The 23,778-nt window shown below is 32.9% G+C and overlaps 2 protein-coding genes and 1 pseudogene across 3 annotated transcripts in view; 1 reads left to right on the top strand and 2 right to left on the bottom strand.

Annotated features, from left to right (window-relative positions):
- Window positions 1-2,962, bottom strand: part of LOC105172526 (coatomer subunit delta-2-like) — a 6,370-nt gene extending 3,408 nt beyond the window's left edge. Inside the window, exons 1-6 of the mRNA XM_020697370.1 lie at window positions 2,830-2,962; window positions 2,422-2,503; window positions 2,297-2,336; window positions 783-1,006; window positions 237-479; window positions 9-145 (exon numbers count right to left, since the gene is read on the bottom strand). Coding sequence (XP_020553029.1) covers window positions 9-145; window positions 237-479; window positions 783-1,006; window positions 2,297-2,336; window positions 2,422-2,424 — 647 coding nt within the window. The 5' untranslated portion in view covers window positions 2,425-2,503; window positions 2,830-2,962. The remainder of the gene's footprint in view (window positions 1-8; window positions 146-236; window positions 480-782; window positions 1,007-2,296; window positions 2,337-2,421; window positions 2,504-2,829) is intronic.
- LOC105172528 lies at window positions 4,881-10,072 on the top strand (annotated as a pseudogene).
- LOC105172529 (60S ribosomal protein L3-2) lies at window positions 10,237-14,361 on the bottom strand. 2 transcript variants are annotated; one of them, XM_011094000.2, is made up of 6 exons: window positions 14,249-14,361; window positions 13,094-13,201; window positions 11,997-12,107; window positions 11,373-11,677; window positions 10,826-11,235; window positions 10,239-10,661 (listed from the first exon to the last, which is right to left on the bottom strand). In XM_011094000.2, exons 2-6 carry the CDS (start codon window positions 13,176-13,178, stop codon window positions 10,403-10,405), a joined length of 1,170 nt encoding a protein of 389 aa, XP_011092302.1. In that variant the 5' UTR covers window positions 13,179-13,201; window positions 14,249-14,361; the 3' UTR covers window positions 10,239-10,402. The 2 variants fall into 2 exon arrangements, with proteins under 2 accessions (XP_020552968.1, XP_011092302.1); XM_020697309.1 differs by lacking the exon at window positions 14,249-14,361 and having other exon boundaries at window positions 10,237-10,661; window positions 13,094-13,220.

The raw sequence follows: 23,778 nt of genomic DNA on the forward strand, positions 1-23,778 counted from the left end.
TGCTTAACCCAAAGCCGGACCCGCTTCCAAAACCACCATTAGTACTGGATATACTGGTGTCACTGCCAAAGCCAGTATCAATTCTTCCAGAACCCATGGACTGCAGAGACATAAATCCTCCTCTTTCACCCCTATTCTTTTCAATCTACACAAATTGTACACAACAGATCAGTCCATCCATGACCTGTAAATGAAATAGAAGGTAGCATAGCTAGTACCTCTGCCCAAATAATTACCTTGCTTTTGTCAATCTCACTAGCCTTGCGCTTCATTAGATCCTTGGTTTCATTGATCTTGCTCTGTAAAACCAACTTGTGCAACCTCTCTTCGTGACTTTCCATCTCACAGTACTGTTTGACTTGTGCAACTGTGACATTTTCTTTGTGACCAAGTGAAATAACTTCATCAAATGCAAAAAGAATCTCAAAAGCAGTCTTGCCGATGCCCTCTTCATCTAGTGAATAAGAGTATTCAGGCACCTAAGAGTGGTTAGGGAAACACTATCATGCATTATATAAACACCAAAGATGTGAACATTCATACCGAATCACATGGAAGAAAGAAACGAAGACTTCATTTACAAAAGAAAAGCATATACAGTTTCTGCTCTAAGCACATAAAAAGATGGGCGACATTGTTGTTCTTTCATTTTCAACAAAAGAGAATAAGTAATACTTAAGCTGGAAGAGCACATACAATGATGTGGCAAGCGCATGCAGATAATAAAAATTCCAGCTTCTTAAGAGGCAAAAATAAATCATTGCTCAATACATTGAGGATACAAGCCTTGAAAGTAGCCTCAGTGTCTCCAAATCTTCAAGAATGTTGCTTTGTTTATTTGTAACAAGAAGCAAGTAGAGGGACTCTATTGGCTGATAAACATAACGGACATTTTCAGTCTCGACATAAGTGTGTTGTTTCCCTGTGCCAACCAACTTGGGGAATGCTGCAAGGTATCCCTCAATCCGTATCCGAGACATATCAACAAACTGCCTTGAAACAAGCGCTGCAGAAGATACCAATTTAAAGAGTTAAAAATGGTCATTACACTTTTCCAGATGACCGAATACAAAGAACTGAGGTGATAAAAAAGAAAAACTACTTTAGAGGAAACTTCTCCTAGAAGTAGCAGCACATGCACAGTAATATAAATTAAAGATAATGGAAAATGGAGTTTAAGTCATGAAAAATCAACTGAAAAAGTACAAAAAGGGGGAAAAGGAAAAGAAAGAAAAGTAATGCTATTGGTTCAACAGGGAGCACGAAACCCTTGAACAAAATAAAAAGAGAATACCATAGCCAAAAAATTCCTTGAAGACAAAGGTACAATCAAAGTAAAAAGTTAAAACTAGCACAACTAAGTACGGAACAATTTAAGTTGGTGACAAACTTGTCCAAACCAACATTCTGTCCAAGTGGTAGAAAAGATGCATTATGGCTAAAGAAACCACAAAAAAGATAAAAAAAATATCGACATCAATCCGATGTATGAGACAACAGCATCTTGAATTCCAGAGAAAAGGTTGAATGCAATTAAATCAATATGAATCCGAAGTATGAGGCAACAGCATCTTGAATTCTAGAGAAAAAGTCAACCTGAGGTATGTGGCATCAAATATGAACCTTTGGAACAGGTCGTGGACCAAATTTATGTTTATAGGCCATCTCATGTCTTTACCTAGCGATAAATCATTTTAGAAACATGAAAATAGATATAATCAATAACAAATTCTATACTTCTGAGACCAATATTCAGAAGGAGCAGATCATTACTCATCAGCAGACACACTCTTTGAATAGTCTAATTTTAAAAATTTTCAACCACTACTCAACATTTCTAACGGGCCTGCTTCAACCTTCCTACTTTTAGAGGAAAAGGTCTTATAATAGTGGACATTATATTAGAAGTAACACTAAGTGGGAAAATGAAAAGAAAATGGCAGTACATATGTGATCATGTGTAGGAACACGTGCCATTACATGCCGCATCTTTAAGAATTAGAACAAGATCTTCTGCCAGTCAGATATTTATTTGAAAGTCTATATGATAATTGCATCTCTTTTATATGTTTTAAAGCATAATAACTACTCTGGGAATCATGTCTAGGTCCAACTTCATGGAGAAATGCTCCTCTTACTTAGACAAAGAATGAGCAATCATAAATCAACATCCACTATAATACACAAAAACAGTGACAAAAGTAGAATCCCCAAGATCCAGGTTACTTGCAAAGATTAATAGTGTAATTCACAAGAAAAAAGAAGAAAAACCAAAACAAAACACTGGCCATCTTACCTTTGCCAGATTTGCTGATAATAGAAGCCGCAAGTACAACCTGCAACACAGATAACAAAAGTAATCGGCAAAAACACAACGTTAAAATTAAGGAAAGTAAAGCCAAAGGATCCAAGAAGAATTACCATCCTGTTCCTCTCAAATTCCACCCACGGTGACTGAAGACCAAAATTGAGAAAAAAAAGGATTCCAACTTCCCAGCAACTCCTGAAATGTCACACAATAAACTTAAATTCCTCAATTAACCACAATTGAGTTCACCAACGCACACAACAGATTCCCACACAATATAAATGCGATTGCGATTCGCGAGAAGGGTATCCAGATCTGAAGCGCTAATGTAACGTTATAATCCAAACAAATTACAGAAAACTGCTGAGAATACAACGCATGGTTGTTACAAATTCCCACAGAATACAGCAATCCCAATACATAAAAACGCACTTCGGGTCAAAGCAAACGAGAATAATAATGGAAATCGTATTGACTTTCGAATCAACTGTATCATATAAAACCCAAAATCTTGCAGGTACCTGAAATCCACCAGATCCGGCGAAGAGAGCGAGCGAGGGGGAGAAGTAAATCGAACGCGAAGGCTGAGGGATTTTATATTACAGTACGTAATGAGCAGTGTAATAATTTCTGTGTTTTTCAAGTGAAGTGTAAATTACAGCGAAATTGCACTTTCGGTCACGTAGTATAGGGGTTTTGCAGTTTTGATCTCATATTTTAAAGAGTTAATATATTTGATCCTATAGAATAAGAATATTGTGCATATGGAGTAATTCTAAAATTAATTTCATACTATATGGTACTTTGCAAGTTTAGTCCCTTATTTTTAAAAATAGCAAAATTGAACCCCACATTTTAATATTTTTTGCAAAATTAGTCCTGCCATTAAAAATGTGACGAAAAGGCCAAAAAACGTTATTATGATTGGGTGAAAGGGGAGTGAACTCGCCGAACACGTTTTGGTTGGAAAGAGATAATTGCAATATTAGTCCCAAACTATAGGGTCTTTTGCAAGTCCCAACTCATACTTTTATATTTTGTGCAAAATTAGTCCTATCGTTAAAAAATGTAATGAAAATTTCACTTGCTTAACATGTGCTCGTTAGTGTGACTAATTGAAACTCTCTCTTTCTCACCCTCTCTCTCTTTATTTCTAAAAGTTCTCTATTTAAACCATTTCCTGCGTTTTATAAAAATCTTTCTTTATAAACCCTATCTCTCTCCCTCTAAAAGTACTCTCTCTCGCTCTCTATAAACATTTTCTTCTCTTTCTCTGAAAACTCTCGTTCTCTCTAGAGATTTTTTGAGAGAGATGTGGGGATTTTGAAGAGAGAGCAAGAGAGTTTTTAGAGAGAGAGAGAGGGAGAGGGAGATTAGTTTCAACTAGTCATAGTAACCGATCATATGCTAAGCACGTGGCATTTTCATCACATTAATTAATGTTGGGACTAATTTTGGATAAAAATTTAGTAGCATGTGACTAAAATTGATTATTTTCAGAAGTACGGGACGAAAAATTGCAAAAAACCCTATAATTTAGAACTAATATTGCAATTGTTCTTTCCCCTCAAAACCCGTTTTGCCAGTCCACCCCCTTTCATCAGGTCCCACTAACATTTTCTAGCCTTTTCATCGCATTATTTAACAACTGGACTAGCTTTACAAAAAAAAAAAACAATATTAAAGTGTGGGACTAAGTTTGACTATTTCAAAAAATATAGGACTAAACTTGCAAATATCCTATAGTCCGGGACTAATTTTGCAATTAACTCACACATGTTGGTTCGAAAGCTAACATACTTTAATTTTTGCACAGTTTCAGAAACCCACGCTGCACTTTTGGTCTAATAAAATAGAGGGTATTGTATTTTTTATCCCGTTATTACTAAAAATCAAATGTATGATTCTGCCCAAAAAAAAATCTCAAGCATTGCCCAATTCCAGCAATATTGACGGTTATTATCATAAACATGGTCATTTTGAAGACATCATGGACATTCCACAATCTGGAATTAAGTTTATGTAATTTTTTCATATTATAATCTTAAATTTTGTAATGATATCATTATTAGTAATTTGTTTTATGTTTTGTGTATGAAAAAGTGCATATAACTTGCATGCAACAACATATTAATACACTCACAAAAAGAACAAGATATTGATTTCAAAAACAAACTCAACATGTTAGTTTATATACAAATCACCCCTATTTGCTTAATTAGAAAAACCACAGCTGACAGTAGAAAAATATGGGTAATTTGTATAATGATGTTGATGTTTGTATGGTCGTATATATAATTTTTTAAAAAATAAGAATGGTTTGTGTAAATGATGTCGGCGTTGTTGATAGGTATATGTGTAATTTTTCAAAATACATAGATTGTCTGTGTATATAAATCATATGGCGGGAATGTTAGATGTAATTATCCGTTTAACGAATTTATAACTATTAAAGTTTGAATTTATAACTTAACTTTTAATTTTATCTTTAAAGTTTAGATTTGTTATTAGTGATTTATTTCAATGTTATAAAGTTTAAATGATCTAAAAATACAATTATTTTGAGGAGAGTAACAAAAGAGATGAAAGTTGAGTTGCATGAAAATTTTGCAATGATTGATAGTACGCAATGGATTTTTATCTCTAGATCCGAGCTTGGCTTCAAGAGTTGAATCAATCCCACTAGGACTAGGGTTTCAATTTCCAAATACTTGGGCTGTTAACACTGATTAAGGTTTCCGCTGTGGCGTTGCTTATAAACTATGCTTGCCAAATTCCTAGGATACTGAGGTTGAATCAAGAGTTCTCAATTTTGATTTGTGGAGCGTCGGAGGTATGATGCTGGAAAGCTGCAAAGCAGGTCTCCGATCGTGCAGGAGCGAAATGCAGTGGGGAAACGTGCTCACCCATTGCTTATATGAGTGTATTTATGATATTGTCGTCAAAAGTGGGATGAGCGTGAAATTCTAGCCGAATCGTGTGCGGGGTTGAGGAGTTCCAGGTTGATACATTGATGATTCGTTTCTTGGGGTTTGGTGATTAAAGAATTGGAATTGTTTGGGTTTTAGAGCCTGGAAACTCCGGAGTGCTTCTAGTTGGTCCGAGGTGTTAGTATATGATGATGCTGAGGTTTGCTCACAGTCTGGTAATTTGCTCAGTGTGATGGAGGATTTGGTCGAGAATTGATATGTGGGATTTGGGATAAGAGGTTGGGTGTTTGAATTTTGAAAGATGGCGCTTAAGCTTCCACCTGAGGAATCGGCCAAGATTGCCATTCAGTCGATTGGTCGCGGATACGATATTTCCTTGGATCTTAGACTCAAGTATTGTAAGGGAAACTCGCGTTTGATTGAGATTGATGAGGATCAGGGTCGAGAGATTGTTCTTCCAGGTGGAATCTCGATTTCTGATGTGTCTAAATCTATTAATTGTGATAAAGGAGAGCGGACCCGATTTAGCTCCGATGTTCTGACTTTCCAGCAGGTTTAATTATTTTTTCCCATATTTTTTATCGGCGGCACTGAGTCATTTGTTTTTAACTATGCATTTTGTTTATATCTTAGTAGTAAAGTATTTGCTTTGAGTTAATTGTATGTAGTTTCATTTATGTTGTTTCTAACATGTTTTTTTGTAATATCCTCACTAGATTTTGACGTTTGTTTGCTTTTAAACTGTTCAGATGCCATTTTCTCTGGGCCATTATTTTATTCCCATATTTGTTCATGTTAAATTTTTGTATTTTGGATAATCTGTTCAAAAATTTGAACTTCACTATCCCTCTATGCTAATTTTTCGCACCGTATCCATGATGTCATCATATCAGCCATTCCTAATTACATCTTTTCGCCCCAGATGTCAGAGCAATTAAATCAAGAGCTATCTTTGACCGGAAAAATTCCTTCTGGGCTCTTCAATGCTATGTTTGAGTTTTCTGGTTGTTGGCAGAAAGATGCAGCTTTCACCGAAACCCTTGCTTTTGATGGAATGTTTATAACATTGTACACAGTTGCACTAGAAAAGACACAGATGTTGCTTTGTGATCATGTGAAGAAAGAAGTTCCATCTTCATGGGAGCCTGTGGCATTGGCAAGGTATGACCTAGGTTGCCTTCTCTGGAGTTTGTAATTGGGCAATACCATTTCTGTGCTGCATGCCAAGGCAGTTCCTTTTAACTATCTGGAATGGATTTTTTATGTATATCCATGCAAGGATGTGCCGGTGGCAATTGAAAAAGTGTCTGTTCCAATGCATTAATCTTCTTGTCATTAGGGCCAGAAAAATGATTATTATCAGTATACGTCTTTACAGCGGTGCTGATTTTGTCCCCCTTTTTCAGATTTATTAATAAGTTTGGTACTCATGTTATTGTTGGAGTAAAAATGGGCGGGAAGGATGTAATTTACATGAAGCAGCAACATTCTTCATCACTTCAACCAGCTGACGTGCAGAAAAGATTGAAGCTGATGGCAGATGAGAGATTTCTAGAAAATGGACAAAATGAATTGAACTCTGAAGAAATAAACCAGAATGAGAAGGTTTGTATGCATTTTGGTTTCCTTTGGCTAGCATTTTAACTGATTTTATCTATGCAAATATGAATTCTGAAAAATAACAACTGTTAATTGATCTGATTGGGGAATTGATTGTTACGCGGTGATCTGAGAAGGTTCATAAGTCACTAATTATTCAAATTTTCCATTGTATGCTGCAATTCTGATGGTTTAGGAAATGGATTATTGTTTACTGTACGGCACTGTTGATCGCTGATGCTTGAACAGCATATTTGTTTTCTTGATTCCTAATTTTGTTTTTTTATGACTCAAATTGAAATGAAGGACACTCGGCTCAAGTTTGCTGGTACCAGCACATCTAGTTCTTATTCACATAAAGATGTACGTCTTTCTTCTCAGAAAGTTGCAATCTCCATCAGTCTGTGCTTGAGAGTTACAGAATTATTGTCATTTACTTGAGTTGTTGGCTAAATAACAGGACATTGTTAGCATCTGCAAAAGGAGAGGTGGAAGTGATGGCAGAAATTTGACCCACAACGAGTGGCTACAAACTGTGCAGTTGGAGCCTGATGTTATCTCAATGTCCTTCACCCCAATAACCTTCCTACTGAATGGTGTCCCCGGAAGTGGCTATCTGAGTCATGCCATTAATCTATACTTGCGCTGTGAGTAAATATTTGCATCTTTATCTTGTTTGTGATACTGCTACATGATGCACTCATTCGTGCAAATGATTTATAATCATCAGTATTTTCCTTTTGGAAAGATAAAAGGGCTAACTACTTGGATCTGTGATTCTTAAACCAGAGGGGAAGGGGGAGGGATTGGTGGTGGTTGTGGTTCTGGTCGGTACTTCTCCTTTTTATGAACTCTAAAATCTCATATCCATGCATGGCTGTCAATCATTCCAGGCAAGCCGCCAATTGAAGAACTTCATCAGTTTCTGGAGTTTCAGCTGCCTAGACAATGGGCACCCATGTTCAGTGATCTTCCACTGGGTCCGCAGCGGAAACAACAAAGCACAGCTTCACTGCAATTCAGTTTTATGGGTCCTAAACGTTTTGTAAATACCAACTCGGTATAGTTTTCTCAAAGTTGTATCTTTTCCTTTTCTTATAGATTTTTCTTTCTGGGTGTTACGCATTATTATTGAAAAAGAAGTTGTTATTCATACTGTGGTAGCATATCTGTAACTTGCCATTGCATTTGAAGATCTTCAGTTGAATCAATAGGAACAGCAACCAGTGGAGGGTACCTCAGGATGAGTGCAAAATTTTGTATACTAATTGGATTACTTATGTCCTAGAGAACAGCCTTATTCTGCTCTGGCTATTCCAATTTCCTGGTTAGCAGGGAAAGGCTTCTTAATTGTTTTCCCTTACTACTTGAAATGATGAGTGAGGAGATCGCAGGAGATAATAACTGTTATTTCTTGGGGCAGAGTTCTTCAAAGACTTATTAAAGTAATAGGCAACGTATTTTAGTAATCCATTTCTATATTCTCTGCTAACAAAAAAATGCTGAGTGCCCTTTCTTGAGAACTAAATGGGTCTAATTTATTTTTATCCTTTCAGGTTGATGTTGGTAAGAGACCTGTGACTGGTCTGCGGTTACATCTTGAAGGTAAAAGAGGCCATTATCTGGCCATCCACTTGCAACACCTCTCATCTTCTCCAAATATTTTTCAACTTGAGGATGATCCAAATGGCAATTACCACCAAGAATCTTATGATCGTAGATATTATGAGAAGGTACACTGGAAAAACTTTTCCCGTGTGTGTACTGCTCCGGTTGAATCTGATGAGGAACTTTCAATTGTCACTGGAGCACAGTTACAGGTTGGGTATTATGGGTTTAAGAAGGTTCTTTTCCTTCGTCTCCGTTTCTCGACTGCTCTAGGAGCTGTTTCAGTCAAGTATCCTGAATGGGATGGTTCCCCTGGTTTGGCCCGCAAATCTGGACTCATATCAACCCTGATCAGCCATCACTTTCACAGCAGTTCAGAAACCACCTCCGCAGCCAGCTGATGTGAACGTAAATTCTGCTGTTTATCCCGGGGGCCCTCCAGTTCCTGTCCAAGCCCCCAAACTCTTGAAGTTTGTTGATACAACTGAAATGAAGAGAGGACCACAAGAACCTCCTGGTTATTGGGTCGTTTCTGGAGCAAGACTTGTGGTTGAAAAGGGGAGGATCTCTCTCAGGGTCAAATATTCATTACTGACTCTTGTTCAACCTGATGATGATGTGTCTGAATAATGCTGCACTAGTCTTTCATGTACTGAGAAAAGAAGCAATTTTGACATCTACAGATAAACCACCAGATCACACTATTGCATAGTTATTGGCTGCATCCATTATAGCATGGAGGACAATTGTACAGAATTGATGCAGCAGCTGAAATTTATGTAGAAAATATTAATTCTACTGGTACTTCTATCAAATTGCTTCTTCAGTGAGATTTCTTGTTCTTCTTTGTGTTTACCAACTTTTTCTCCTTTCTTGCTAGAATGACCTGATACCTGCTGGCTTTGGAATGTATAGTGCCTGCATGTAACAATTATTAAGCCCAAAAGCATAAGTTGGTCTTCAGTTTCTCTTCTTATTGTTGTAAATTTCAGCTGATTACATGAATACATACTGCTAGTACAGTGTGTCTGCCGGAACAATCCAATCTAAACGCATCTATGTCAAAATGTGCAGGAACTAGATAAATCAAGTACGAAATGGTTCTTTTCACAGCCTCTTTTGCTCCAAGATGTTCAATGGAATTGTTTTGGCCAAGTGTTCTGCAGCTAGCCTCTACAAGTTAATTGTCAACATCCTGAAATTTTTAGGCTTCAATCCGGTCGTAGGTGCCTGAGGTGAGATATACTGTGTAAACCTTCTTCTGCTTTTGAATCAAAAAGAATGTTATATCTTAAACAGAACTGCAGAACCGATGAAGCAGCATTTTGGTGGTCGACTTTGCTAGAGAAGCATATCTTCTGCATTTTGGTATTTCCACCACTGTGCATTCTTTTGGATGATTTCTGGTGCTGTTTCTCCCGAGCATGCTTCAAAATGTAAATATTCAAGATGCAGACTCGGCATCTTTTCTATTATTAAAGCAGATCTGTATGTTTTGAATTGCATTGTAAGAAATGTCTTAAGAAGACAAAACGTTGATGTAAAACAACTTCGCAACTTTGGGCAGAGCATTCTGCATCAAGCTAAATTTCTCTTTAGCAATTGGCAAGCCAAAATTCCTTCAGCTGGATACAGAAATGTGTTGAATATTTAGTTTTAACCTTTAGAGTCGACTAGAATATGAAAAATTGAATCTTTGGGATTCTTGTTCGTTCGTGTTATATCATAATATTATAGATGAGAGAAAATGATAAATATATACAATGCAAGTAAAGATGGAGAAGAAAGAGATGTATAATAGAACAGTGGCCAATTTTCAAAATTCTCAAAGTTGGGGTAATCTCGAAACAAAATGTGACAGAAAACACTAATGCTTCAAAGATTCTTCCAAAATTTTCAAGATTAGCAAATATTAAATAGAAAAACGGAAACAGTTCCCCCCAGTGTTCTTTTAAGCTCAAGCCTTGAGCCTGCCAAAGAACTTGGCCTTCTCCTGAGTTGTCTGGAAGCGTCCATGACCAAATTTAGAGGATGTATCGATGAACTTAAGTTTGATCTCCTCCAACGCAACCCTAGAAGTCTGGTTCAACAGTGACTGCCTCAGTGTGACGACACGCTTTTTCGGCCCGACACAACAGCCTTTTATCAAAAGATAGTCATCTTTCACCACCCCATAGTGAGGAAACCCTCCCATTGGTGTAATGTCTTTCTCGGTCCTATAACATATATATTATAACAAAGGTTTTAGAATAATACTGCAAAGCCAAAATTAAATTCTAACAAAAAATCTGTTTTCCAATTGTAATTTGACTAGAACAAAAGTACAAGACCTCACACATAGGCAAAGAAAGAATACATCATTGCACAAGCGTTCACTGACCTGTCAAACTCAGTCATGGCAGAATGAGATTCCTGACCAGCTTTGCCAAGTTTGTAAATTTTCTTGTTCATCTCTGTCCTATGGTGGTAACCATTTTGCCCAGCCCTGGCAACAGTGAATGAAACCCTGGCGGGATGCCAAGCACCAATACAGGCAACCTTGCGAAGCCCACGATGGGTCTTACGTGGAAGGCGGGTGACACCCCAACGGGTCACTACACCTTCATATCCTTTACCCTTGGTCACTCCAATAATGTCAATCATCTCATCTTTCTGGAAAACAGCATCAATGGGTATCTGCTTCTCAAAAAAGCTATATGCATAGTCAACCTTCTTGGCAACATCTCCACCATTGACTTGAATCTCCATCAAGTGGGCCTTCTTTTGCTTAAGTCCTTTCATCTTACGAATCTGAAATCCAATATATCAATCACAGAACAACCATCAGTCTAGAATAAACATACAAAACACCACGTGTTCAAACAAAAGCTAGATGCTACAGAATTAATCACATGATATATTCCAGATTAAGGTGCAAAGGGAAAGACCTGTGTATGAGCCAACACCCGAATTACAGTGCAATACTTCTTCATTTTCTCCAGCTGAGCTTGAATGTCCTTCTTTCCTTCTTCAGTATCAAGCTTCTTTGAATACTTGGTGAAAGCCTTCTTCTTCGACTTGCACCAATTTTTGTAGAACCTCCTCTTGACTTCCTCACTTAAATGTTGAGCCCAAACAGTATTCAAGCAACGGAGCCCACGTGGTGTCTTAACATACCCCACAACCCCAACAACAATGATTGGTGGTGTTTCAATAATGGTTACAGCTTCACATGTCTCTTTTTTGTGGAGTTCTGGTTAAGACAGCACCAAAAAATTATACCCCTAAACAAATTCAAATATTCAACAAGCAAACTGAAGTGGGAGAAACAATATTCTGAAACAGCAATAAACCATGATAAGCCAAGAGGGAATAGTTGATGTAAGTGCTACAACATGAAGCACAGGTGCGCTACCATACTACTAATGATTCTGAGCAACAAAGGGTATCTAGAGGTAGGTAGCTTTCAAGAGAGGTCTGACTCAAAGCTGAATTAGCCAGTATGTGACGTAATCTTGCATTACAATCGTAACCATTATAAATCATTTTCAAAGAGAAACAAGAACACTCACTTGATCCAGGTTTTTCGACTTCGCGAACAATATGTGTCATCCCAGCCTTGTATCCAAGAAAAGCAGTCAATCTGCAAGGTTTTGTGGGATCATCTTTGGGGAAGGCCTTCACTGTGAAGATATAAAAAAGAATACCTTATAAGGAAGAGAAGATGGGAAGCACAGTTGATAATGTAACAATATTGAGGAATAAGAAATGAAAACATTTAAGCTGTGATGCATGGACACAGATAACACAGAAAATTTGAAAAGAATAGGACACGACAAAAGCATTGAAACAGCTATATATAACATTATTTACTATATATATTCTCAATTTCTCGTAAAATTAAATATGCAATATGAAAAATATCAAGATAAAACGTAAGTAAAGCATGTCTTAGATCTAAATGCTTAACCAAATGTGGCTTAAAAAATAGACATAATCAGTTTATTTTAAAAACATACAATGAAAATTTTCTAATAATTCAAATTAGTTAAACCTTACGAATTTTTAGAAATTTCATCTGAAAGCTTTTAGTTTGAGAGGATTGAATTAATTAATTTTCTTTTTTATTAAAGCCCAAAACTATTTGTTCTTAAAGATAGCCAAAGACTTTTTGAAGTTAAGAAAACCCTAAACATGTCAAAAACTGTCAACACGCATGTCCGACACCATGTACATTTTTTTCTTTCTAATTTTACTTTTGGACACATGGATTTTGTGCTTGACACATGTCCGAGGCATGTTCTAGCTGTGTCCTTGTCCGACACTATATCGGGTAACTTTAAAATGTCTGTGCATTATAGCAATTAAGTAAAGCATCAACAAACTTGAGCAAGGGCAAAAAACAGATCAGAAATTCGGACATCGCAAAGGAAACTGAAACAACCATAATAATTAATTTCAGAAACAGCCAAATTAATCCACTCGAGACATATGGAGCAGATGCATGGCTATTACTAGAAACTTTGATAAACTAAAGTTCACAAGAGGACGAATTAGAAGTTTCAATTTCCAGTTTTTGTTCTTATGTTGTTTAAACATTGACAAAAAAGACACATGCAAACATTTATTAAATCAATCATTCTGCCTTCAACTGTATGCAGTAACAGACCTTTTCCTCTGTGCCGAGATGCCCTTTTTCTTGGAAGAAATCCCAAAGATCCATGTCTTGGGTGCTCAAACTTTCGGTGTGACATTGTTGCTTGGATTGCAGTTGCGTCTGCAAAACTCTAGACTTCAATACATTTGTGTCATGCTATTATAACATGACCAGGCCCAAAATTCATTTACAAAGCAGTTACATATCATATCAGAAAAAACTTGGGCTTGCAACTTAATTTCATAATTTGGCATTAATAAAAGCAAACATTATACATCACGAAACTGCAATTACATCTACCGTGAATTCTGATTCTGTCATGTAGTTTAGAAAGCATAATTTCATTGTTACTACGAATAAATGGGAGCAATAGTCTTCACTTTTCAGCATGACCTATCAATTTAATTCTTCAAACAGAACAGAAACCAAAGAGCACATTAGACAGAGTAGCTGCTTGAAACTATAAAGCATACAAATGTGATAACTCTAGAGGAGACTGGATCACCACCAAAGTCTTTGCACATGAAATGAAATGCTCCCAAACCAAAGGCCTATGGCAACGATTTACCGTGCCAATTCTCGGACTCAGTGGTGTTTCTTCCCAAACACCCCAAAATTAGGATGCTGGCAAACAGAGCTCTTTTGAGACTCCAGCCTTGATTACTCAATTACGATTATTTCAGGGAGTACATTTCAATCACCACAAAGAAATGGAGGCGACCACAGCATATCCATCAGAACCATGACATTTCAGAAAACAATAACTTCATCTACCGAATATCCCAGAAGAAAAAATAATTTTCAGAAATAGAAACAGTTGAACACTCAATTAAGAAATAGCCGAAGACATATTGTCAACAAGGAATAGATCCCAACAGTACAATCCAAACGAACAAGTAAATATACTTACAAGGTAGTAAGTACAAAATGAAAATGAAAATGTAAAACGGAATGCAAAACCAAATACGATGCTTAAAACAACCCCTGACAACACATCTACCCCAAATTCAACGCATTTTTCCGTAGCACTCGTGTTTTATCAGCACAAGCATACTCGAAAATAAACATAAAAACTGGAATCCATCTACTTGTAAACACAATCACTACTTCAAATTTCCTCCTCTATCCGACTGAAAATACTGAGCGAGAAAATTTGGAGGATATTACCTGAGATCCGCAATGTAAACTGCACAGGTTCAGAACCCTAAAATTTGTAACTCGGATGCAGCTGAGAGTCAATATATAAGGCTTCTCCGATAAAGGAACGGCTGAGATCAAATGAGGTCTTACTTTGTGCCGTTAGATCATATAGGCGTAAAATATAGGGTTTCTAGTTCTGTCTATTGGGCCGTAAGACCCATATCTCTTGATGGGTTGGATCTCAGTTTTGGGCCAAAGTGGGTTTCGGAAGTGGCCCATATGATTTGGATCCATTCCAGTCGTTTGGTATTAGCTTGTGATCCAAATAATGGCATTTATTTAACAACTATTTTAATAATTAATAAAATAATTATTGAATGATGTATGAAACTATTAATTACTATATCATTATTATTATTAGGGTAAATTACAATAATTTTTCTTAAAATTTAGTATAATTACAAATACGCTCTCATTGTTTGAAAATTACCAGCATTTTTCTAATTTTAATGGACGTCAAACAATTAACTCAATCTGTTAGTCCCCACTAGAATTTTCATTCTTTTTTGTAATAAATTAACCAAAATACCCTTGTGGGCTATGAATTATTATTAAAAGAATTATAAAAAATTTTATAGACTAAGTGAATAATTTTTTATAATTTTACAAATTTTTCCTTTCACCTCGTCTGATTTTTAATAATTTATTATTTTTTAAAAAAATATAGAGCACATGCAAAGTTTATAATTACAAACCTCCATTCAAGGATTAAATATTTTCATCAGACATCATGAAGGTATTTATAAATTTTTAAGGCACGAGAGAGTATTCATAATTATGTCAAATTTTGTCGAAGTTTATTATAATTTATCCTTATTATTATTATAAATAATAATTAATACAATAAAAATAAGTATTTTGTAAAAAAATTAAGAAGAAAATATGGTCAAGCGTGTCCAACGTGGACTTTTTTTTAAAAATAAAATAAAAATAGGAGTCGGGAACAATCTGGATCCACTCTCCTTCGAGAATGATAGTGATACCAATTCAACCAACTAGTTCGACTTATTTATCTATATCAAGCTAAATTACATTTCTATAGTACTGATTAAGCATAATACGGGTAGATTTATCTATTTGAGAAACCTAATAAGAAAAATATAACTTGATTAATTAATAAAAACTCGAGAATAATTTTAATTTAAAAAATCAATAAAACCCTAACAACGTTATTCTAAAAGTTGATGAGTGGGTTTTTGGATTGAAAATGCCTTTTTAAATATGAAAAATTACTTCAAAGAATTTTATATTATTGTTATGAATTATGTTTAAACTCGAATTGTATTTAAAAATAAATAAATAAATAAATTATGGTTTTGTAAGGGTATTCAATCTTGTAAGGGCCCTTTAAGGCCCAAGTCCAACTGGAGGGGGTTAATCATAATTTTCAAATTTTGGAGGGGTAGATTTCTAATTAAATAAAATCCATGGGTGTTTTTTGTAATAAACCCAAAAATATATTTTGAGTTTTTGGCAAGTTGGGGGGCAATAATGAGTGTGGAGAGGACAAGTAGGCGACAAAAGCATTGGGTAGTGACTTGGATTTCCACCAATGCAAAGGGATTTTGACCCCACAAGATATCATTCATGCTATTATTATGTCCAACTTTCATATATATATATATATATATATATACATATACATATAGAGAGAGAGAGAGAGAGAGAGAGAGAGGTTTTGACCTACCTAAGACTATGTACATTTTCTCTATTTGTTTGTGTTTTCTTTGCCCTTTCCCTTTTTGGAAAGTTCCTATGTCATTTTGGCCTCCAATACACACACATACATAGGATTAATTGGCTAAAATATCCTTAATTCTTGTGAAAATAATCAAACACTTTAAGGATATATACAATTCTTTTTTTTACTGTGATCTGTTCAATTTGAATTGGATTCGTTGATATCAGCAACTCTGATGGTTATCTGATTATTGTTGAATTAATATACGTACATAAATATTTGATGCGGGAATAATATGTACTTTAATGTTGCGAGGATTACCAAATACGCTAAGATCCATGTATTTTTTATTCGAGTCGGTTTAATATAACTTGATTTGTTGACATTATCAATCTTAATGTTTGTCCGATTAGTATTACATTATAGACACGTGTTTACATAGATTTGATGCGAGAACCACGCGTTGGAGTTTGGACCACATAAATGACTAAAATACCCCTATGAATTGCAAAAATAATCAAATGCTTAAGAGTGTGTCTGGTTGGGGAGAGAAATTGGAGTATACGAGAAGCAGAAATAAAAAGAAATATACAAGAGACAGTTTGGTATTTGGTTAGGGGGAAGAGATAGAGGGGAAGTAAAACTCAATGTATACGAAATCCTTCTAGAGTTCAATTTTGTTTCCGTCCAAAATTGACCAGAAAAGTAAAATTATAAGGCCAAAAAGACAAAAAAAGTATATATATTTTATTTTTATTTATTTGTTGCTCATATATATATATATATAAGTTTTCTTAAATTCTTTTTTCATTTCTGTTGATAATACAGTACATAATCATCAAAGAAAAGATAACAAAATCACTGAAAAGCTATTGCATTGAAATCAATGATGAATAATTTTATTAATAAAAAAAATTCTTATTCTTGTTTGATAAATATTTTTATTAATAAAATACTAAATTTTTTTTTATATTAAAATTATATTAATATAATATTAATTTATTTATTTTCTAATACAATATGAAGAGAAGGGTTATTTAGTAAAATTATAAAAATTGAATCCACAGTTCACATGAAAATTGAGAAAAATACCAATAAACCAACACCCACATTATAATAATTATTTGATTATCTAGATTGCTAATTAATAACATAAGATTTATTATATATTATATTAAGAATGGGATGCTAACTATTTTTTGAAAATAAAATTTTATTGTAACTTAATTATAATAGTAAATAGTTCATTATTTTTATTATTTATACAAAACTTTAATATACTAATTTTACTATCAATTTTTGGTGTACTTTTAAATCCTACATTAACTTTAATTTTTTTTATATTTTTCTATTTTAATATAATTTCATATATTAATTTTTATTATGACATGACTAGATCGACCACGATTCATCCTACTGTTGAACCAGTCAATTTTTTAATTCAATCAAGAGTCCACGATTCTAGAACATTGGTAACAGCTATATTTGTTGTCATTAGACTACCGCTATACAGGCGTTACTGACTTACTATTTCTTTCAGTGTCTAACTGTGCGCACAATTTTTTTGTTACTAATTTTTGCTAGTAACAACTTTTATGGCAGAACCATCACTATTAATTAAAATTATATTAAATTATTATAATGACAAAATAAATATTTTTACCATTTAATATTATAATTAACAATAATGGCAAAATAAAAAAAATATTGTCATTTGATACATGATAAAATAATATTTCAAAGTATGAAAAAAAAATAATTTATGCAAACCAAATTCTTGTTGAATCATTTGCATCTTTGTTTTGGGAAAAAAAAATTTAATTTTTTATGAATGTTGGTAATGATAATATGATTAGTTTACTAAAGTCCCTTATTAATTAATCATCTTAATTCAATATTGATTTGTTGAACATGTTACACACTTTTTAGAATTTTAACATAAATGTTGGTTTACATTTTTACCCTAAGAATAATCCGCCAGTTACTCGAGTAGTCGATCCGTAACAACTGTGTTCATAGTTACGTACTTGGGTGCTCGAGACCACTCCATGTGGTGGACCTATATAAGTACGAACATTTGACTCTATAAATACCTCACAACTATTTTGGGACATGGTACTGAAAGAAACAGATATGGAAGGTACGCCATTATTATTCTGAGCAAAGCACTCTTCACTTTCTGTTCGATTTTACTTCGATTTACTTAAGTATCAGACGATTTTTACTGGGGACAAATTTCAGAAGCACACTTGTGGCTCTAATTGTCATTTGCAAAATTTGATTTAAAAAATAAATTTAAAAAGAAAGTCAGTACCCGATTTTCTCGACTATTGGTACTCACAAATTTTGGGTGGGGATCAATAACTATTTTAGCTATCCAAAATTTGGAAGACCCGATCCGAACCCGTAATATCCAACCCGATGCATATTCCTGCACTTAAAGAGTCTAACGATTTGTTCATCTTTCTCAAGTTCCCAAGCACTTTTGAATCGGACTACCTCTAAGGCGACCTTAATTTTTTATCAAATTAATATATAACAAAAATTATTTAATATAAAAATATTTTTTTGCATTCTTAAAATGATTTGCATATTTGATGAAAGAGATTGCAAATCTTTGTTTAGGATAAACACAAGTTTGTCCCTCAACTTTATGTCTGCTATCACATTATACCCCATGAAATTATTAAAATATAAAATTAGGCCACTTTGATAAAGTAATTTATTTAATTTAATTTTGCTCCTATTTTTTTTTTTATATATTTGAGACTAATTAATAATGCAGAATTATTAATTTCAATTACACCATATATATATATATATATAAATATATAACAACACACACTTGATTTTTACATTGTGATTAATTAGAGAAATATTTTTTAGTACAATAATTTTGTTCACTACCAAAAATAGAAAATTAGTGACAAAAAAATCATGTGACAATTTTAATATTATTACTAATTATATATATTTGGCAACCAGAATGTTTATTTTGTCATAATAACCAATTTCATGATTTTAGCAAAAAATATTTTTTTGAAAAATTATTATTCGCAAGAATTAGTGACAAAAAAATATTCATAAAGTTGTCACTGAATACAATTAATAATATATGGATATTGATGACTTAGTGACGAAAAATAATAGTCGTTATTATATTATATTGTCACTATAAATGTTTTACTAATTGTATTTAGTGTAACAACTTTATACGCAATTTTTTCACTAATAATTATATAATGACAAAACAAAAATTATTGTCACTTAATATATATTTTAGCAATAACTTTATAATGTCACTTAATAAATATTTTAGTAATAACTTTAAAATTATCGCTTGATATTTTATTACCAATATTATATTTTTTTGTAGTACGTAGTTCTTAATTATCATAAAATAAATAGTAGCGCTGAAGCGGATGAAACCTTCACTTAGTAAAGAAATAAGTATAATTAAATCCTAAATATGAAAAAATATAAGGTAGGTGATCGATCATCTAATTTCTTGAACTTTCAGTAGATCGATTGTTAGACACGAAATATTATAATTATTTTAGATCGATATTAAGTTGAGTGGGCAAATTGATGTTTCAATCCAACCTAAATAGACTCCCGTATAAAAATATATCAATAAAGAGAAAAAAAAATTACAGTGAAAGATCTTTTATCATATTTTAATAACCCATATTGACACCACATAGGGATATCAATGGCTCCTGGTTACATCTACACTTGGACCAGGACTTGTCCCGATTGGGTGGGTTTTGAAGCCTTAACCGGTTTGGGGGTTGGGGGGGGGGGTGGTCGGGCGGTTTTAGTGGTTTGGCGCCGGATCTAATTTTAATATTTTTTTGTATAACTTATATATAGTTATATAAAGTATATATGTATATTGCAAAAAAGTATATGTATATTCTATTTATAATTTATATATAATACATAAACTTAAATATTTTTATAAATTTATATAATAATTTAAAACTTTTATGAATGTTTTAATGTATATATAAGTAACACATTTTAAATTTTTTAACATTTCAATATCGAAGACATGCATATGTAAATTTATATATACAAAAAATTAATATTTCAATAATATTATTGGCTCATATTTATAAAATTATCGTAGAATTATTTTTTTAATATTTTAAAAACATTAATTGATTCCGACCCAACAGATCCGAGGTGGGGCCCAAGAATTTATTGGCTTGTTGGGTCACAGATTTTAACAAACTCACCTCAAACCTGATTCGTTATTATTTTTGACATCACGTCAACGTATGATCAATTGTACGTATCCTTCTCAAGAATTAAAATATATAATAAAATTAAATTATAATTTAAAATATAAAAAACAGAATTATAAAATATATTAATTAATCCATGTGACAAAAAAAAATAAATAAAAATTGTGAACGAGAAAATCCCATAAACCATTGGTGGGTAGTGGAGGTGTGCTTGCACTGGAAAAATGACTTGTAAAGTGATATATAATGGTTTGAATGAAGAGGCTTTGCAATAAATATATATTACATCACCCCTTTTGCAAATAAACAAAAATAAGTGTCCCACATTGCAATAAAACAAAAGTATTAGCAACAATTAATGAGCATCAGTTGGATAACTACAAAAATAAGATAATATAGGAAATCTAGGATTGTTGTCCTAAAGGGAATTAATGAGGATCCCTTTCTTGATTGATTGTTGACTTGCACCTATGAAACATCTTGTTCACCACTTTGCTAAGAGTTTGTTGCTTTAGACAAAGGACAAAAAAATTTGATTTATTTTTGGAGAGTGGGTATGAAGTGTGATCTTTTTTTTTAAAAAAAAATAATTTGATAATTTAATTTATCTTATAAATTAATTTAGGTATATAGAATACACATTTAATATGAATAAAACTCTTACGTTGATCGCACTTGAATATAAGCGTCTGTAGAAGAAGATCGAAACTGTCGTCACGTCCATCGAGATTATTTTGAGAATTATTAGAGTTTAATTTTTAGACCTATAAATTAAGAAGCAAACTATCAATTTTAGCCCTATAAATTAAAAAACAACAGTTTTAGTTCCCGTGTGCAAAAAATACGCAAAATAGCAATATGGTTCCTGAATTTTTGAAAAAAAAAAAAATCACATAACCTCCTATTTTTCCCCCCCTGAAAAATTCTTACCCGAATAAAGTTTAGTTGAACAAAATCAATTACAGAACAAGTGTGGTACATTTGCTATGTGATTGATCACTTTTTCTAAACTGTACACCAGTGACACTTCAAATGTGTTGGACTTATCATATAATTATTTCAGGCCCGACCAAACTCGATTTGGGTTAGAATTTTCTATGTCTTCACACACAATCTATTGTATTTAACACTGTGTATATATACTAACAGTTGCCGCACGTGGTACCTGCATGTATAATTTGATAAGTGCAAATCAAGGAAAATACAAAATCTTAATTATAAAGAAAATATAGATGTTGATTTCTAATTTGAGTGCACAAAATTTTCATAATCATAATTTTTCTAATTATAACAAATTTATTGCAACTATTGTAACATGATTAATATCAAAGGAATATCCCAAAATAACACTTAAAAATTTGTATTTAAAAACTATCCCATAACCATTGGGACATAATATTATAAGTAACTCACAATATTAAAAAAAATCAATAACTAAATAAAAGATCTCAATGCCTAAAAAAATATTAACAAACAATAAAAATCGCATATATTTATTATTGAGTGTAAAAGTACTAAAAAAAATAGAAGATAAAAGTCTAAAAAATATCTATTCTAAGACAAAAATTTAATAATTTTATTAATGGCCGAAAACCAAACGCAAAAAAAAAAAAAGAAAAAAGAGAGAGAACAGAAAAAAATACTTTTATTACGACATGTATATAATATAGATATTTGTAAGAAATTTTATAAAAAAATTAGATAACTTGGCACTTTTATGATCTAAGAAAATACGACTGAAACATTGATCAGTAATAGGTGTTGTTTGCTATTGGAATTTATTGATTGTTAATATTGTCTTTACAATTGCATCTTTTGATGTCTTCATTAGTTGACGCTCTATGTTTAGACAATGATATCCCAGTTAGTTGCATCTACGTACGACTTCATCAGGTCGGATCAATTCAATAATAAACGTATGTTTGTATTCCATCCTTTTTTTCCTTTCAGGGCCTATCCGAAGAAAACCCAGTATCTCTTGGTCGTGAATATCTGAGCTGATTGTTCGTTGTGTAATAATTCTTGTTCAGGCAGTTTCATACAATCCATCCGTAAATAGTATTTTATTTTAATACTTTCGTACTTTGGCAGTAACATACCACCAGCTATAATAGCTGCAACTTACGATATAGTTGGAAGTGTGTCTCGACTGCATGCGGCAGGTCGCTCCTCAATCAGTAACTTACAGTAAAAACTATCATCACATCGAGCAAGTTAACATAATGTCTGAACAAATAAATCCTGCACAAAAATATTCTTTGCATTTTGGCCCCCTCTCTTTTGATTATTTAAAAAATACACCCTTTATTCCAACCAAAGGCAAGAAAAATAGGACCAGTTCTGCAGAAATCCAGGCCACCACCAAAAGATGCTTCTCCCCATGTAATCAAATTAACAACTTTGGTAGAAAGCTCAGGCCCATCAGACCAACGCTTTCTTTGATTCTTTGCTTTAAGCCCTCACGCCCCTTCTCTTTTTATTTTAGCAAAACGCGCTTTCTAGAGTCAAACCACAATAATGCCATTTTCTTTACTATATATAAATAAATATTCATCCTCTATGTATTTTATTTTATTTTATTTCTTTACTATATGATTACTTTATTTATTCCCTCATAATATATATGTGCAAATTTGTATATATATAATTATAGATACATAATTAAATTAATCATAGAGCTTTTTATTTGAGAAATAACTATGATCCATAAAGTTCTTGTACCGTTGTCATCATTGTGTATACTGTCCCGAAATATATGTAGTTGTAGTTAAGTCTTAATTTTAATATTGTCATTAATTATATAAGTTAAGTGATAAGAGCATTTGTCTCGTCATTGTAACGAGTTTCATAATTTTGCGTGTCAAATAATTTTTTTTATTAAATTATGTATCTTCACAAGCTAGTGCATGTGAGAAGGTATATTTTCAACCTTATAATGGTAGTTTGGTCACAAGATTTGTTTGACCTACACTAAGTCGGTCTGAGATAAATATGGATTTTTATTTTTTTTGCTAATATCTGTAAATTTGATGAATTTTGACACCAAATGGATCTATTTGTTATATTGAAACAAACACCAGGGATACTAGATGTAATTTATCAAATTACAAGGGGATGACAGTGTAATTATTTCTTATATTTATATATTTGCGTATATATATGTGTGTATATATTCATGTAGCTTTTTTCTAAAAAGGGTTATAATAATTTTTGTGTTCAAAATTTAATAATATTAATGTATGGTATTGGTATTTGGATGTTATTTAGAGGAATTGTGCTTTTAGGTCATGGAAAGGTGGGAATTGATGCTCTAGTGATATTAATGTTTACTTTGAAATAAAAAAATAATAATAATTGAGCAATCATATAATGAAATATAATAAATAAATTAATAAGTGTACATTAATTTTTTTTCTAATAAATTAATAATTATGTATGTATGTATATATATATATATTTACACATGTCACGTTCGACAACCCTTTATAGTAATTTTTTTTTATTTTATTTTTGCCTTCATCGCTTATTTACTTCAAGAAAATTTACGCGGAATTTATTTTTTTTGT

The sequence above is a fragment of the Sesamum indicum genome, linkage group LG10, assembly GCF_000512975.1.
Source record: "Sesamum indicum cultivar Zhongzhi No. 13 linkage group LG10, S_indicum_v1.0, whole genome shotgun sequence".
NCBI classification, from domain to species: Eukaryota; Viridiplantae; Streptophyta; class Magnoliopsida; order Lamiales; family Pedaliaceae; genus Sesamum; species Sesamum indicum.

Bases quoted from the DNA above. Each gene is read 5' to 3' on its own strand.
- LOC105172529 (XM_020697309.1), bottom strand. From the start codon at position 13,178: ATGTCACACCGAAAGTTTGAGCACCCAAGACATGGATCTTTGGGATTT. The intron at 11,236-11,372 runs GTCTTTCCCTTT...ATTGGATTTCAG, and splicing joins GGGTGTTGGCTCATACACAG to ATTCGTAAGATGAAAGGACT. The intron at 10,662-10,825 runs GTCAGTGAACGC...TATATGTTATAG, and splicing joins GCCATGACTGAGTTTGACAG to GACCGAGAAAGACATTACAC.